This window comes from Harmonia axyridis, chromosome 7 (assembly GCF_914767665.1).
Source record: "Harmonia axyridis chromosome 7, icHarAxyr1.1, whole genome shotgun sequence".
NCBI lineage: Eukaryota > Metazoa > Arthropoda > Insecta > Coleoptera > Coccinellidae > Harmonia > Harmonia axyridis.
Genome location: NC_059507.1, coordinates 23,484,843 through 23,502,563, shown reverse-complemented (window position 1 = coordinate 23,502,563; position 17,721 = coordinate 23,484,843). Strand labels below are relative to the sequence as shown.

At 32.9% G+C, this 17,721-nt stretch overlaps 1 protein-coding gene across 2 annotated transcripts; it reads left to right on the top strand.

Moving 5' to 3' along the window:
- Window positions 1-14,062: 14,062 nt before the first annotated feature.
- Window positions 14,063-16,998, top strand: LOC123684822 (facilitated trehalose transporter Tret1-like). 2 transcript variants are annotated; one of them, XM_045624295.1, is made up of 2 exons: window positions 14,063-14,264; window positions 15,470-16,998. In XM_045624295.1, exons 1-2 carry the CDS (start codon window positions 14,207-14,209, stop codon window positions 16,759-16,761), a joined length of 1,350 nt encoding a protein of 449 aa, XP_045480251.1. In that variant the 5' UTR covers window positions 14,063-14,206; the 3' UTR covers window positions 16,762-16,998. The 2 variants fall into 2 exon arrangements, with proteins under 2 accessions (XP_045480251.1, XP_045480250.1); XM_045624294.1 differs by lacking the exon at window positions 14,063-14,264 and adding an exon at window positions 14,628-14,812.
- The last annotated feature ends 723 nt before the right edge of the window (window positions 16,999-17,721 follow it).

Here is a 17,721-nt window from a genome sequence, read left to right as displayed (position 1 = left end):
CCTATGTATCATTCTATAACACAATGAACATATTTTTTTCAGTGCGCTCCTTCCATTCAAAATAAAGTGATTCTAGCGATAAGAAACAACAAAGATAATAATTTGTTAAGAAAACTCAACTGAAATCTCCATATTCCCAACAATCTCGAAAAAAAAAGCTAGCTCTCAATTTAGGAGCAATCATTCCCATCTTCGAACAGAACAGACCAACTCGACCAAACTTCGCAGTCGTCCCTTTCACCCTCCCACCCCCTAAGTCGATCGATTCAAATCTGCATGATTGAGATGATTCCTGCCAACACTCGAATGAATCGAAAATGGGATAGGATGTTAGTCAAAATCGAGTTATCCGGTTTGCGGTTGGCCTGTACGGAACGAGCTTCCTATTGCCAATGTGCATGTATTATTACAATTTGTTCCACAATTTCAACAGCTTCTGGGGCTGCCCCAACAGCCACCGCGGAGCGCCAGTAGTTTCTTCCTCTATAGTCTGCCGTCTAGGATATTACATTAGCCCCACGTCTAGCGTTTTGGCGTTTTGGTCTGCGATGCGCTATAATTCGATTGCTTCAAGGACTAGAAAGCAATCTCTGATGGGCGTTTCTTCGACAGGTTGCCGCTTCCTAGAGCAAAAACATGAGGTATTCTTGTCGAGGAGTACTCAAACTTGCATTTAAAACATTGGTCAGGCGTAGGACACTGCACCAGCTCAAGTTCCTGAAAAATATCAGACCCTTTGTTACGCATACCTATTTTTCCATTCTTCTTCAAGATAAACTACAGTCTTGGCAATGTTACACCTTTATATGGTGAATATTTATGCAAGGAACAAAGATTAAATCCCGGTAGTTAAATAAAGATGATATAATGCGGTCATTTGAACAATTAGGTACCTTTCAAACATCGTTTCGAGAAAAGGGAGGTACTCGTAGGCACTAAGCGTGTACGAAATAGGTCGTTATAGACTCTAAACATCGAAATTCTGAGTTAGTTTTTTGTAGAAAATGAAGTTGGTGTCTTATCATATTTTTATTTTGCCAACACTCGTTTTCATGTTGACGTCATCATAATCATTGTAACCGTTGTATTCGTAAATGTGATTAAAATGTTTCGACTTCTCTTAAAAATTTCTGAAATCAACAGAACTTCACTAAAAAAATAGGTCTCTTGAATTTTTTCGTAGAATGTACCGTTCTCCAGATAATCGAGTACAAAGAGAACACTATCCACGAAAATACACAAAAATTCATTTTTCAATTAGTGATAAATGAAAGTACGAATATTGTCATAGAGTATTATAATGCTTTCAGATGGCATTTAATTGAACATTTGAAAAAGAACATCTGTCAGACACTCAAACAATACAAATTTTTTGTGAAAATGTTGAAAAATTAATATCCGATAAATGTTCTTTCTGAAATTTTCAGTTGAATGCCATCTGAAAGCGTTATAATACGCAATGTCAATTTTTGTACTTTCATTTATTACTAGTGAGAAATTTTGCGAAATGAATTTTTGAGGATTTTCATTTTCAGAAATGAAACAATTTTCTTGGAAAAATGAAAACACAGAAAGAAACTAAAATTTGATGTTTCGATAACTAAATTTTACATTTCTATAATTGTATTGAAATATTCATTATTGAAAATTGTATTGGTTTATGGATTTCTCAACAATCCCAACGAAAAATTAGTTATAAGTCACAGACTACTCCTCGAAAACTCTTGAAGTATTCTTTTTTGGTATATGGTTTGCTCAAGTAAGTCCCTCTATTTCTATAAGACTGAAATCGACTGAAATAATAAAAAACATTGGTTCTAATTAGAAAATCTTGTGTTTTGATGAACTTGAGTTGTCCAAATTCATGATCTTTTCATAAACACCCTGTACATTTTTGGTCTAAACCGCGAACCGGTTTATAATACTACGTATTTGCAGAATCGAAGATGATAAAGGTTTTTTCGAGAAATTCTTTCCTGCAGAAATTTAAAAAAAAATATGAGTCTACATCGCCACCATTTTTTTTCATAAGATTCCCATTAACTCATGAACCATTGAGTTTTTACCCAAGATATGGCATATCGCCGAAATTTTCATCAAAAAAACTATCTAATGAATCAATAATATACTGGGTGTGCCATTTGAAATGAGAATGTAGTGGTCTGTTTCTGGCAGAAACGGAAATTGTAGAAAACTGAAAATATTTTAGGGAGAAAGATCAATGTCTCAAACCCCAATATGCAAATTTTCAGCTCAAAATTGTGATTAGTTTTCCATAAACTCCTATTAGGCCAGTTCGGTGAATCACCCTATATTATAATAAAATATAACAATAAAATCTATGGAATCTCAGATATTCGCGTTCGATTTTGGTCTTCAAGATGTGGCAGAATGAACGGGTTAGCAATAGAAGAGATACTTTTTTATTAATTAAGTTAAGCAGATGAGATACTTGGTATGGTTTGTAATAAAATAAAAGTAACCAAAATATGAAACACTATATAATAATGAAATATAACAATAGGATCCATGTGAATCTAAGATATTCTCGATCGATTTTGGTCTACAAGATGTGGCAGAATGAACGGGTTAGCAATAGAAGAGATAGTTTTTTATTAATTAAGTTAAGCAGATGAGATACTTGGTATGGTTTGTAATAAAATAAAAGTAACCAAAATATGAAACACTATATAATAATGAAATATAACTATAGGATCCATGTGAATCTAAGATATTCTCGATCGATTTTGGTCTACAAGATGTGGCAGAATGAACGGGTTAGCAATAGAAGAGATAGTTTTTTTATAAATAAGTTGAGCAGATGAGATACTTGGTATGGTCTGTAATAAAATAAAAGTAACCAAAACATGAAACCCTATATAATAATGAAATATAACAATAAGATCTATGTGAATCTAAGATATTCTCGGTCGATTTTGGTCTACAAGATGTGGCAGAATGAACGGGTTAGCAATAGAAGAGATAGTTTTTTTATAAATAAGTTGAGCAGATGAGATACTTGGTATGGTCTGTAATAAAATAAAAGTAACCAAAACATGAAACCCTATATAATAATGAAATATAACAATAAGATCTATGTGTATCTAAGATATTCTCGATCGATTTTGGTCTACAAGATGTGGCAGAATGAACGGGTTAGCAATAGAAGAGATAGTTTTTTATTAATTAAGTTGAGCACATGAGATACTTGGTATGGTCTGTAATAAAATAAAAGTAACCAAAACATGAAACCCTATATAATAATGAAATATAACAATAAGATCTATGTGAATCTAAGATATTCTCGGTCGATTTTGGTCTACAAGATGTGGCAGAATGAACGGGTTAGCAATAGAAGAGATTGTTTTTTTATAAATAAGTTGAGCAGATGAGATACTTGGTATGGTCTGTAATAAAATAAAAGTAACCAAAACATGGAACCCTATATAATAATGAAATATAACAATGAGATCTATGTGAATCTAAGATAGGGCTGCCATAAATGTTGGAACATCGACCGGGACAAGAGACACAGAAATAGGTTGAAATACCACAACAAAATTAAAACCTCATCTGAGAGGTAATCATTTAATAATAATCCAGGGTTTCTAGGGTTATTGACATTTTTGCACGTTGAATTATAACACATTCCTCGACACATTCTCCAATAAAATAAGATTTATTCGGACATATCTGAAATAATTTATAAAGAACAAAAATAATATCAACTTGCAATGAAAACAACCTGAAGTCGCAACAATAAACAAGTAGGTTTGTACCCTTTTGTTCAGGCTTAATCCTCGGTGCCATTTTTTTAGCCCATTTATAAATTTCAAAGTTTAGGCCTTTTCAAGTAATTTTTCCTCATATAATTATAAAATTCTACGTATGTCACACATGAACATTGTGTTCCAGAATTGCGAGAATATTTAGGCACATTTAATGAGATTCGTCTTTATTTATTGTTCCCTTGTTTTATTGAGAAACAACATCTATTTATCGTTTTGAAATTTCTGCGAAAATGAAAGAATTCAAATAGGTACTTAAATTTTTCATAAACGGAATCTTCAAGCGTTAAACCTTTCCCATTCAATATACAACAGATTCTTCCACTAGATTTAATTAAGGAACAGCATTCAAAAACATTCATACAAATATATCGAATTTTGTCATTGGCCGAATCCATTATATTCGAGATAACGGGTGTTGTGAAAAATCTCTGACTTCACTGTCAAATTTAACTTATTGCATTGTATTCATCGTGCTAGCATTCTTTAGTTTGTTCTAGACTTGTCTTGTTTGGTTCCCAAAATATTTATTTAGGTAGTAATCTTCCATTCAACTCTTTCTTAGTAGGTACCTATCCTCTCAATTAATTTTCACTTTGATAATAGTGCAGTAATTAATGATTTTTCAATCCTTTCAATCGGTTTGTCAATCAGAAATGCTTGACTGTGTAGAAATAGAGTATAAAGTTCTAATAAAGAGTAAAAAAAATCGGTTACAGCTTTAAAGGCACTTTTTTCAGCTAAGAAATTTTTTTCCAATGACACCCATAGCTTCAGCAAGCGTTCAATAGCCAGAAGTAGTAAAAGCCATCGAATTCTAGAATAAGAAAGTACATTGCTGTAAGTTGTTTCTGCATACTCACGGGAACCTTTCATCGTTCGATCCTCACAGAAAATATCGAAAAATATTTGTAAATTTTAAGACCAATAGACTGGACAGAAATTGACATCATATCGGCGGAAGTGGAAGCAGTATTGTGAAGTCTATGCGCTGGACAACCGATAGTTTCGTTACCTTCGGAAAAAATCTTTTCTAATTAAAAAAAACTCGCCTTTATTTTACTTCGAAGGAAGTACCTATTTGTGTTATCCGCACTGACAGTGAAAATATTTTATATGTAAATATAACGGTCCTCTAAGGATTCAATATAAAATAAAGTGATTGTATAAGACGATTTATTTGGCCATTTTTTAATAATTTCAATTTCAATCCTTCGGTTACTGAAAAATAATGTTTGAGCAACGGAAACAGAATTTCAGATTTATGATTACTGGAATCCGTTGAGATTCCATGAAGAAAAATTTTGTCTCACCTACTCTATATAAGGAAATAGAATCTCATAACGGTCAAATTACTGACCGGGACAATTCAATAACTAACCGGGACACCGGGACTCAATGGTCCAAACCGGGACATGTCCCGGCGTACCGGGACGTATGGCAGCCCTAATCTAAGATATTCTCGGTCGATTTTGGTCTACAAGATGTGGCAGAATGAACGGGTTAGCAATAGAAGAGATAGTTTTTTATTAATTAAGTTGAGCACATGAGATACTTGGTATGGTCTGTAATAAAATAAAAGTAACCAAAACATGAAACCCTATATAATAATGAAATATAACAATAAGATCTATGTGAATCTAAGATATTCTCGATCGATTTTGGTCTACAAGATGTGGCAGAATGAACGGGTTAGCAATAGAAGAGATAGTTTTTTTATAAATAAGTTGAGCAGATGAGATACTTGGTATGGTTTGTAATAAAATAAAAGTAACCAAAATATGAAACACTATATAATAATGAAATATAACAATAAGATCTATGTGAATCTAAGATATTCTCGGTCGATTTTGGTCTACAAGATGTGGCAGAATGAACGGGTTAGCAATAGAAGAGATAGTTTTTATTAATTAAGTGAAGCGGATGAGATACTTGGTATGGTTTGTAATAAAATAAAAGTAACCAAAACATGAAACCCTATATAATAATGAAATATAACAATAAGATCTATGTGTATCTAAGATATTCTCGATCGATTTTGGTCTACAAGATGTGGCAGAATGAACGGGTTAACAACAGAAGAGAGGTTTTTTTTTTTAATTAAGTTAAGCAGATGAGATACTTGGAAAGGTTTGTGATAAAATAAAAGTAATCAAAACATGATGCTCTATAAAATAATAAAATATAACAATAAAATCTATGTGGATCTAAGATATTCTCGCTCGATTTTGTTCTACAAGAAATGGCAGAATTAACGGGTTAGCCACAGAAGAGAGGTTTTTCCATTAAGTAAAACAGATGAGATACTTGGTATGGTTTGTAAAAAAATAAAAGTAAGCAAAACACAGCTCAGATTTGTACAGCGCCCCCTACTCTACACCAAACGCTTCAACAAAAATCTCCTCCATCAACCAGGGTCGGGGGCACTTGAACTTCACCGTGATCAAGCCCAACTCTCTCTCTCAATTTTCCACATCGGGTGCTTTCCGTACATTAGGCAGCAACCCTTCCTGTCCCAGAACGAGGCGACGAACTTTCTGCATAATGCAATAGAACAAGGAAACAGGATCCAAGGATGCGTGGGCTGGGGCAAAATCCGGCATGATTCTCCTCTGGTCTCAAGAGGTCACACACAGTCGGCAATTATTTAGCGAGGGTCCATTCCTAGAGCACGGTCCGCAGAGGGCTGAAGAGGGGAGGGGGAAGGTCTGCCTCGACCTGAAATTACATCGCTGAGGGTGTAAAGGGTTACGAAACCTATGGCGCACGAGAGACGAGGGCGGCGCGTGCATTGCCATTGTTTGCTATCCGGGTCGAAGGTGATACTGGTCAGAGTCCATTTTGGAATGGGTGGAAAGTATTGTGCGTTATGATTTATTGTTTCCTTCTGGAAATGGTAGAATGGACGTTGTGTTAATTTGATTTGGAGCTGTAGTCGCTTGTGATTCGTATATATGAAAGTTTTGAGGCGAGGATCTAGAAATGAAAAGCTATACTTTCAACGTCATCGTTTCAATGATATTTTCAGTTTCTTCGTTTTTACAAATTTTATACTTTTTCTATGTTTTCAATTCCTATTTAATTTCTTTTTTCGTACCTGTTTCATTATTCATAATTCCCTAAAATCCTTCGCTTGGTTTATATTCCTTTCGTTAATTACTTCATTAGTTGTTTGTCTTTCACACAGAACCAAAGTGTATACAATTCAATGGAAAATTCAATTGCTTTCATGAATTCAACCAATAAATTAATATTAATACATTAATTCAATGTAAAGTCATTAATACTGATGAAAGTTTTATATTGTATCAATCAACAACCATTAAATCAATGAAATGTTTATCATTACAATGTTTGGTTTATTGTTTGCATCAATAATGCACTACTGTTCTCTGAAATTGTCCGAAGCCGTTAATGTACGATTTTATACATGTGATGAAAAAAGTTCCTCTATCCAATGAATATTTCATCGAAACAACGAACACTCAACATCAATTTCAGAATCGTTCATAAATAGTCCAATGAAATTAAATTTCATTGTATTGATGAAAAAGTACACCAGCTCTCCTCTATATATCTGAAACTATAATTCATTTCTCATTAAATGGGACACCCTATATACGACTGAATTACAATTATACAATAGACACAAAATGAATTGAATATCGAAATAAATGAGAAATATTTATATATGAGGTGTTCCCTCAAAAAAATGAAGTTAAAAAGCTCAATATTTCAGAAATGGATGACATTTTTGAAAAACCGATAGCGGGATGATTTTCGACAAATCTGCAGCTAATAAATTGCGTTGAAAAATATAGGGTGTCCCATTTAAGAACTCTCCTGTATATCTCTAAAACGGTAATCAATTTCTATCAGCTGCTATGAGTATCATATAAACTATAAAAATTATCGAAAAAAAAAGTTTCCGAATTGTTTTGATTGCAAGCAAAAACCAAGATATAGCAAAATATTTGAAAGAGTCATTTTTCAGAAACGCCTTGTTACTCGAGAAAAAATCTATCTAGAGATATCCAAAAAAGAGATCGAGGGTTCTTGAAGATTTTTTTCTCTGAATCTTCTAGTTCTTGAGATGCTCTCAGTGAGCATCGAATTTGAGACACCCTGTAAATTTTATCAAGGAAATCAACTTTATGATTGCCATCCTTAATTACAATGAACTGTTTTTTTTTTCATTGTAAGACCTAGAAATAAAAATCAATTTATACAACGTCATCATAGCAATGACATATTTTCCTTTATCTCATTAAATAAGGTGTCTGATGACCAATGGGACAACTCTCAGGTAGAGATAAAATACATATGTGTGAGTTGGGAAATAATATTCAGTCACCTCAGAACCTACAGGATTTTTTCGAAAATCAGGTGAAATTTCGATTTCAAATCAGTTAACCGATTTTGGAGATTTAAGATATAGATAGATAAATATATGTTCATTTACATATGATTGGTGACATTTCTGTACTTCCATGTCGTCCATAATCGAATAAAAACAGTCTGTATTATTGTTGAAAAATACTGGAACAGAGATATCAAAATTCAAATAAACAGAAAATTAATTCCAGTTTGATTTTTGATGTTTGTTTTTTTATGAAAATTTTCGTGATACTTTCTTGCTAATTTTTTGCTATTCGTGTGGCAGAAAAATACAACAAATCATGAAAAATGCTCCAAACGTTCTTGAATTACCTGAATATTTGAGTGAAAACTTAAAATTTGCTAATGAGATACATAATTATAATACACGACGTCGAGATGATTTTTACATAGAAAAAGTTAATACTACATCAATGAATAAATCCACATTTAGCAGGGGATTAGTTATCTTCAATAAACTACCTGAAAAGATGAAATATTGTAATAATTATAGAGAATTCAAAAAATGTTTAATGAGTTATATTTATGAAGAATTTAATTAAGTTAGTGGATTGCATTTGTATTGTTTTCAATAGCCGAGTGCTAAATAAAGTTATTATTATTATTATTATTTATTTTCTGCTGGCCATGTTTTGACTAAGGAATTGATCTCAGATGTTACTTGTTAGCCCAACTATCCCAAATACCTTTATTACAATAATAAGGGTATGGTCCGTATATCATAGGTAGTAAGGTTACATACAATTTTTCAGAGCTGCTCTTACAGTTACAGAACCCGCAATAAGTTAGGCGACAAATCTATAAGATGCCTAATATGTCTTAGATCCTAGATGTGAAATTATGAAATCAAACAAAGCCTGGAAAATTTATATTTTCATTGTTTTTCATTTTGTTATGATTTATAATGATTTAATTTATGTTTCTATTTGAAAAAGTTGATATTTGCGGTTCTTTTATACAATAAGTTCAATAAATAAAAGTGTTTTTTCAAGGTTCCTAATAATTTTCTTATTGATGTGACACAACACAATAAAACTGCTGAAAATCAAGTAGCTTGATATGATTCAAGTACCTACTTGATCAATAAATATTTGACTTGACTTGAGACTGAATAACTACTACTTGACTTGAACTTGACTTGAAATCAAGTCAAGCTCAAGCCAAGTAGCTTGAGAATCAAGCCAAGCCGTGAATCCCTACCTGAAATATTGAAAACCACTAGTAACCGCTCTGAAATTCTCGGCGATATACCTTACCCTAATTCGCACTAGTCTGTTACGGTACGCCACTGCCTCGGCGGGCACCTCACGCACCATAAAATAATTTCCACCGGCTCATTGTGTATCCACCCTTCTGGACTAAAATCATTGGTGTAATTTTGTTTAAATGAGTAATTTTTGAACGCTGTCAGGAAAGTTTCACAACATTGGATAATTGCAAAGTTGTTGAGTTAGATTCTCAAGGGATCAGGATGGGTTCCTAGGAAATTCTGGATCGATGATTGTACGAAAAGTCGGGGGAAAACTAACGGATGGATTTTCCTGGAAATTTCACGCTAACATAAATATGTTGACCTAGGGAGGAAAAGGTGTTGCTAGGGTTACCTATCTGATCATTCTTTCGGAAATATTCTCCAAGAGGAACTTTCCTAGGGAATTTTCACGCTTTCAAAAATGCGAAAAAAATTTTTAATTGTTTCCTTGAAATAATTGCAAAGTTAAATAAATTCCATTTTGTGGGCTTGTTTCACCAACGAAAATTCTTCTTATGAATGTTTTTCAATTTTATTGTGAACTTTCGAAGAGGTAAGACATATGGGCAGAAAATAACTCTCTGCCAAATATGAACTGAGTCTAAAATAGACCATTTCAACACTGTCAACCTACCAAATCGAATCCACAATTGAAAAAAAATGTTCATAGTATAAAATTAAAAATCAACTTGAATTAATTGATACAATGTTCATTTTCATCAATATAATGACATTTCATTTCTTAAAATTTACCCTTATTGATTGATATTATGCATCCCTGTTCATTAATATCACGATTCTGAAATTAAAGTTGAGATTCACGGCTTGGCTTGATTTTCAAGCTACTTGGCTTGAAAAACTACTGGATTTGAGCTTGACTTGAAATCAAGTTAAGCTCAAATCAAGTAGTTTTTCAATGTCAAGTCAAGTATTCATTTATCAAGTTCTTGAATCATATCGAGCTACTTGATTTTTAGCAGTTTTATTGTGTAGTGTCACATCAATAAAAAAATGATGAAATGAGAATAAATCTTCCATAAAACACTTTTACATATTAAACTTGTATAAAAGAACCGAAAATATCAAGATTTTTTAAATAGGAACATAAATTAAAACACTATGAATTAAAAAGAAAAATAATGAAAAAATAAAGTTTCTTAACATTGAGGAACCCCCAGGCTTTGTTTGATTTTATTATTTTCCATCCAGGATCTAAGACACATGAGGCATCTTACAGATTTGTCGCCTAAGCTATTGTGGGTTTTTATAACTGTAAGAGCAGCTCTGTCTTTCAACAGGAGCTGAGGATGCAGGTGTTGACAAAAAATCGTTGAATATTGATAAAAGAAATAAAACACTTGGCTATATGTGAAACGTATAGATATTTTTCCAATCCATTTTTTTATCAAAATTCTTGGAAAAGTAGAAAATGCCACCCTCCAATATTTGCCGGCCTGCTAGAGCGGGCCCTGTGACTTCAAGTTCTTCTGCTGAGTTTCGATTTTATGAAACACTTGAACATTTTTTTTTTTTTTAGATGATTGAGTGAAACAATCAGATGATGCGGATTAACCATTGTTTTAAATTCGAATGCGCCCACGCCTAATCCTAGTTAATTTCATATTATTCGGGAAAAGTAGAAAATGCCGCTCTCCAATATTTGCCGCTTCGGCGAAATTCGTTTTGTTTCTTCCTGAGAAAAAATTTCATTCTTTTTGGTTTTTTATATAAATACATATATGTAAGTGTGTAATATTTTTTGAATAAATTTTATATATTTTTTTGTTTCTAATATTCTCTTTTTTCGAATCTATTTCATATATTTTCAATGTGGCTCCAGCTTTTAGATTTCTAAAACTACCAAAATCTACCAATAGATTTCATAGAAATGTGAGAAAACTACTAGCAGGAGTAGCAAGGTTGAAGAGATGCACTTATTATTCAGTTGTTTATTCTCTACGTATAACATGATACTTTTATATACGCGTACTGGTTTACATTATATGGTTACAATTAATATATAGGCTGTGAGTAACGCACTACAGCACTCAAAGTTAGCAAATCACATGATAGAAACTTTGAATTGGAAATATAAGGCAAATTTAGGTTTGAATATCTTCTGTAAGGAAGATGCTATAAAAAAACAGAACAATGCGTTTGTTTATATGACTTTTTTTTAAATTCGAGGAATTTTCGTTTTCACCTTCAATTTAGGAAGTATGTTTTTCGTGTATGTATTTTCGTCCTTAACGATGGATACATGTTGAAAAACATTGGAAATTGATGTAAAATAGTAGATTGTGCAACAAGTGGGGAAAGTCCAACTTTTCTCGCGAGTGCGGCAAACACATGAGCGAGAAAAGGACTTTCTCCACATGTTGCACACTATACTTTTCCTACAACTGCACAAATTTCAATAATTCAAGTAATGAACTTGATTCAAATCAAAATGGCCTTCGTTGACAGTATGTGCTAATTCATTGCCTTTCCATAGAAACGACTCAAAAGCCCAATTTCATTGGTCTACTAAGCGAGGTGTGGGCAAAGTGCCGTGAGAAATAATATTTCTCACAGTATGAGCAATACCATAGTATAAGGAATGCTATATACTTTCCTTATACTATGGCAATACATAGTTTTGAAATTGAGTGATCCAAACTCTACTTTTCATAGCAGTTGTGGGAAAAATAACTTTCTGTATGAACCGAGTAAAGAATAGACCAGACATTTCAACTCCATCAACCTACCAAATCGAATCCAACTCCTTCTATTCCTGTTAGTTCGTCAGAAATCAACACTAGTCTCAAGTCACCAAACTTATAACATATAAAGTCCGCTAAAATAAACCAACCTCAACGCGAAAATTAAAATGATGCCTCTGCACGGAAAGCGAGATCAGCTCCAAGTTGGAAAATGCTGGAAAGCCAAGCATGAAACATAACGGAAGGAATGTAAATAACAAACATACCAAGAGGTAATTTTGAATAGGTATGTTTATAAAGCGCGTCCACCACAGTTTTCATTCGGATTATTTACCCTGGAATTTCATATAATGGTTCTTACTTCGTTCTCTATCCTTGCTTGCTCCCTGCTTGCCTTTCTTTTGTAATTAGGCATAAAATTAAGGTCCTGTCTACGCGGAAACGGCGAGTGAGTCTCCCTGGAAAATGCCTGAAGACAGCCTGAATTTTGAGAGTTGAATTCTCGAAGCACCAAGCAATGATCTGAAAAAAAAATTAGATATATTGAGTACTCAAATTTCGCCAATTGAAGACAATTTTTGATAGAGAACGTAAATAGAAATTCATCAAGTCAAGTAGCTTGATGTTTTAACCAAGTAGGTACTTGACTTGAAAATCAAGCTTGTGACAAATTACATACTTGAACTGGACTAGATTCGAGATTTTTATTGCTTGATTTAATATATCAAGCTACTTGATATTATTCGAGCTACTGTTGCACACTATACTTTTCCTATATCTGCCATGGATAATAGCGTATTCTTCATAGCTCACTCAATTTCAAAACTATGTATTGCTCATACTGTGAGAAATATTATTCCACACGGCACTTTGCCCACATCTCGCTTGGTAGAACAATTAAATTGGGCTTTTGAGCAGTTGTTTCTATGGAAACGCAAGAAATTAACAGATGCTGTTAATGAAGGCCATTTTGAATTGAATAAGGTGCATAACTTGAAAGTATAAGACTAAGTTGAAATTTTGGAATTGGAGGTAGATATCACAAGTTTTTAGGCTGTAAAATTTCCTGCGGATTGCGTTACCAGAACCTTCAAAAATACAACTAGAATATCGAAAAAAATTTACCAATCTTTCCATAACAACAAATACAACTAAGCTAGGTTGAAATCAAGATTGACAATTAAAAAAACCACTCGAAAATTCATGCCGATTTCAGTTGTATCATTACGTCAGAGCTCTCCATCTCGATAAAATAACCGACAGCAATGACATCTTGATGGATTTAGCACGACAATGGCCTATTAGACGTTTATGGAAAACTAAACATAATTTTGTGCTGAAAATTTGCATATTGGGGTTTCAGACAATGATCTATCTTACTAAAATTTTCAGATCTCTACAACTTCCGGTTATACCGGAAATAGACTACTACTTCCTCATTTCAAATGACACTCCCAGTACATTATTATATCATAAGTACCTTTTTTGATGAAATTTCAGCAATATGTCATACCTTGGGTATAAACTCAACGGTTTATGAGTTAATGGGATTCAAATGAAAAAAAATGGTGGTGACGAAGTCTCACAATTTTCGAAAATTTCTGCAGGAAACATTTTTTCAGAAAAATCTTTTTCATTTTTGATTCTGCAAATACGTAGTATTACGTTGTTGGAATGTTCATGGAATTTTTATTCGTATTTAACTGAAGAAACTATTATTTTTACTGTTACCGTGGTCACTATGAAGAATTAAGGATTGAATATCATATTATATATATCATTATTCTCAACGTTATTTTTATCAATAATAGTCAGTAATATCAGCAGGTATGAATCCTGCTCTAAATTATCTAGTATTTAACCGCAATACGACATAAATCAATGAATTTGAGGAAAATTCAAATGAAAATGCATTATTTTCCCACATATTCTCATTGTGGAACCATAAATACTTACTTATATTTTAGTGTAGATTTTTTGTGAAAAATAACAAAAATACATTGAAATGACTCGGTATTAGTGTTGTTTTTAACAATTTCAAGGGTTTTATCAACTGAATCGCAAAAATGACGCGTGATGTTGACTTTCATTCGTCCAGAAAAGTTCGTTACATTGTATTCACAAGTAAGTATAAATTTGAAGTAGAATTTATCCGAAACATTTTTCGATGAATAGAACTGACAATAAAATTTCTATCATAACAAATTGTCTCGTATAATTTTTGATTTGTTGTATTTTATATTGTACCGTTCATCGTGATGAATTTCCTTGCTTCAAATCTTTTCATTCTTAGTTTTTCAAATCATTGATTGAAATCGCTATCTTGATTGTATAATATCACCCAAATAGTTCACAAAAGTAAGTAGAAATATTAAGTGGAAACAATACATAATGAAAATATATTTCAAATGTGTTTCCTTTCTATATTTGATTCTTTTAATCAGTAAACATATGTTCTCTTCAACAACACATCTTTACCTTGAAGAAATATTTTATGGATAAACTTTTCATATTAGTGATGGTTCATGTATTTGTGTGTTTGTATTGTTTTGTCTGAAAAGACAATTTTGTTGTTGAACCATTGAAAAGCAATAAGACAAATCTTTGAATAATCATGACTGACGAAAATGTGGACAATTCATCTAGTAGGGTCTATTCAATTGTTTTTGCATGTAAGTTGAAATTTTTATTGAATAAACATGTCGATTATTTTTTAATTCAATATTTTTCAATTTTCTAACTACGTTCTGTAGATCAGTTTTTTCATGATAAATTTGATTTGATTGAATTTCATTCCTTTACAAGAATGTAATTAAGATTATTTTATCATCATAACATTTATGACAAAAGTTTTTGGGACTTCAAATCACAGAAATTCTCGAATTTTATATTCTTTTTTTTTCTAATTAAAACTATAAGGCTACTTATATGATTTAAGTTGATAAATGGTTGAATCATATCGAATTAAACACAAGGAAAAATTTCATCAATAATATTTCAATTCGAACCTCAACTGCTTTTGATTTTTTATCAAATTGAGTCCTCACAATTGACTTTTCCAAATCATCACAAAAACACCTTTCAGAGTTTCCTAGGCAAATCTACATTTTTCAAACAGAAAAATCTGCTGCAAATTCACCGTCTTCTATAGAACGGAATAATCGATTTTCATCTTGTGTCTATCCTCATAATTCGTTAAACGTAAGAAACTATATTTTGAACACTCAATTTGAATAAGAGCTACATTATTTCGGTCATTGGATCTATTGAAGTAACAATAACATTTATATTATTATTATTATTTCAATTATTTTTTCTATTTTTTTCAGCATATCTCTATTCCCTGACGAATGAAATCGCAATCTATTGGACCTCGCCAGTGCTGGCCAAACTCAGATACATACAACCTGGCAACCCCCTAGACAAAAAATTAAGTACAAGTGAGCAAGAATGGTTAGGATCCCTGATATGCCTTGGCTACATGGCAGGTCTCATACCTTACAGCTACCTCTGCTCCAGATATGGCCGAAAATACACTCTTCTATCCCTGGGATTCATTCACTTAATCGCATTTGGTCTATATACCACCTCAAGCTTATCCTTGTACTACGTCGGGAGATTCTTGAGTGGAATAGCATCTAGTGTTGGCTTCGTCGTCTTCCCTATGTACATATCAGAGATCTGTAAAGATACAGACAGAGGAAAGCTGCTAGTATCACGCCAGATCTTCGCTGGATGCGGAACAGTCATAGCTTACGTAGCTGGCAACTATCTGTCGATGTTATGGTTCAACATACTGATCTGCGTCTTCCCGTTGCTGTTCCTGATATCATTCGGACTACTAGCTGTGGAAAGCCCTTATTTCTACGTCACCAACGAGAGATACGACAACGCCAAAGAGGTCTACATCGAGCTCACATCTCCCACCAACGGTGAAGAACCAGCAGACGAAGAAATCCAAGAGATGAAGAGAGCAGTGGAGATGACAGATGGAGAATCTCTTGGGGCACTTCTGTCCCAAAAACATATCCAGAAATCCATCATAATCGTCTTGGCCCTCTTCATCTTCCAACAGTTGACAGGTTACATGGCATACGCTACGTACACTGAGCTTATAGTGGAATCCAAGCATGCCACCGTCATCATAGGTATGGTAGTATTGATAGGGAGTTCTTTATCCACCATGTTTGTGGATAAGTTTGGAAGGAAGTTACATCTGTTGGTGTCTGCAAGTGGGGTGGTCTTAGCCAACATCGCACTTGCTGTATACTTTACATATTTCAAAGCAGACTATTATACTCCGATAATTTGCATTTCTGCGTTCTTCCTATCATATAATTTGGGTTTCGCGTTCATACCACAAATCTTATGTGCCGAGATCTTGCCTCAGAAGATCAAGTTTGGAGTGGGGGCCGTTGCTGGAGTTCTTGGATGGGGGGTTGCCTTCCTGATCACTAATTTCTTCTTGGAAATGAATAATATCTACTTGATTGTGGTGTTTTGCATTTGTCCTGCGATACAGCTGGCTATTATCTATTTCTATGTGCCCGAGACGAAAGGGCAGAGCTTCAGGATGATACAGGGGATGCTGCAATTTGACATAAGTCCAGAGTCGGAGTAGAATTTAAGCTGGTAGCAGCATTTTGAAGTTGTTTGAAAATATTTGTTGTTCTTTGTTCTCGACTCTATGAACATATTCATATAAGTATGGCCCACTTCCAGAATGTTATATGTTTTTTCAGGGAGAATACTCCATACATGTAATTTGTTAACAGCTATTTATAAGACATTCTTCGAATTCTTCTAAATTTGATTGTTACTTGATTGTTGTTCAACAAATAAAAGTATATGTTTTTAATTGTGATTATATTTATAATTTCCTACTAGTCTTGAGTAAACCTATAACAGTGATATGAAAGACACGAATTGAAATAAAAAAGAATCAATCTTTTTTTCAGTATATTTGAATGACATAATAATAATAAGTGAGTTCATTAAAATACAATAAGTAAAAGTTCAAATTAAACACAAAAAAATTTCAATCATTTACTTCTTGCTATACTATCTATATTTTACCAAAAAAAAATGTAAATTTGAACAGCTCCTTCTGGGTGTTGCAGTTTCTTTTTCAGTATTTTGATATTTATTCTGTTGAAACTTTAGATCTTGTTGGTACGTAACCAACCTATGGTCGAAAATCAAGTACGTTTATATTCTATTTCACAGATAGACAACTTTATATCATTGAGAATCTTCTCCATAATGTTGAACATTACCTACTGCTAGCTTTTACAATACAAATTTTATATTTCCAGCAACAAATATCACAACCTATATATAATTAGTTACTGAATATTCGATTGTTATTTGTGATAACGGTGATAGATATACCTGAATGTTGATAAAACGACGTATTAATAGTCATGTTACAATTAGGTCATATACACTGTGTCCGTAAAGTATGGAACAAATTCATTTTTAATTAAATAGACCATTTTAAAAAATAATCCTGAAACACTTCGATTTTTGATTTTAATTTACCTTATTTTAAAATAATAATCTAATATACAGGGTGAATTAC

Excerpts from the sequence above, each read along its gene's own strand:
- LOC123684822 (XM_045624295.1), top strand. The coding sequence starts at position 14,207 with ATGACGCGTGATGTTGACTTTCATTCGTCCAGAAAAGTTCGTTACATT. Across the intron at positions 14,265-15,469 it reads TCGTTACATTGTATTCACAA|CATATCTCTATTCCCTGACG; the intron begins GTAAGTATAAAT and ends TATTTTTTTCAG.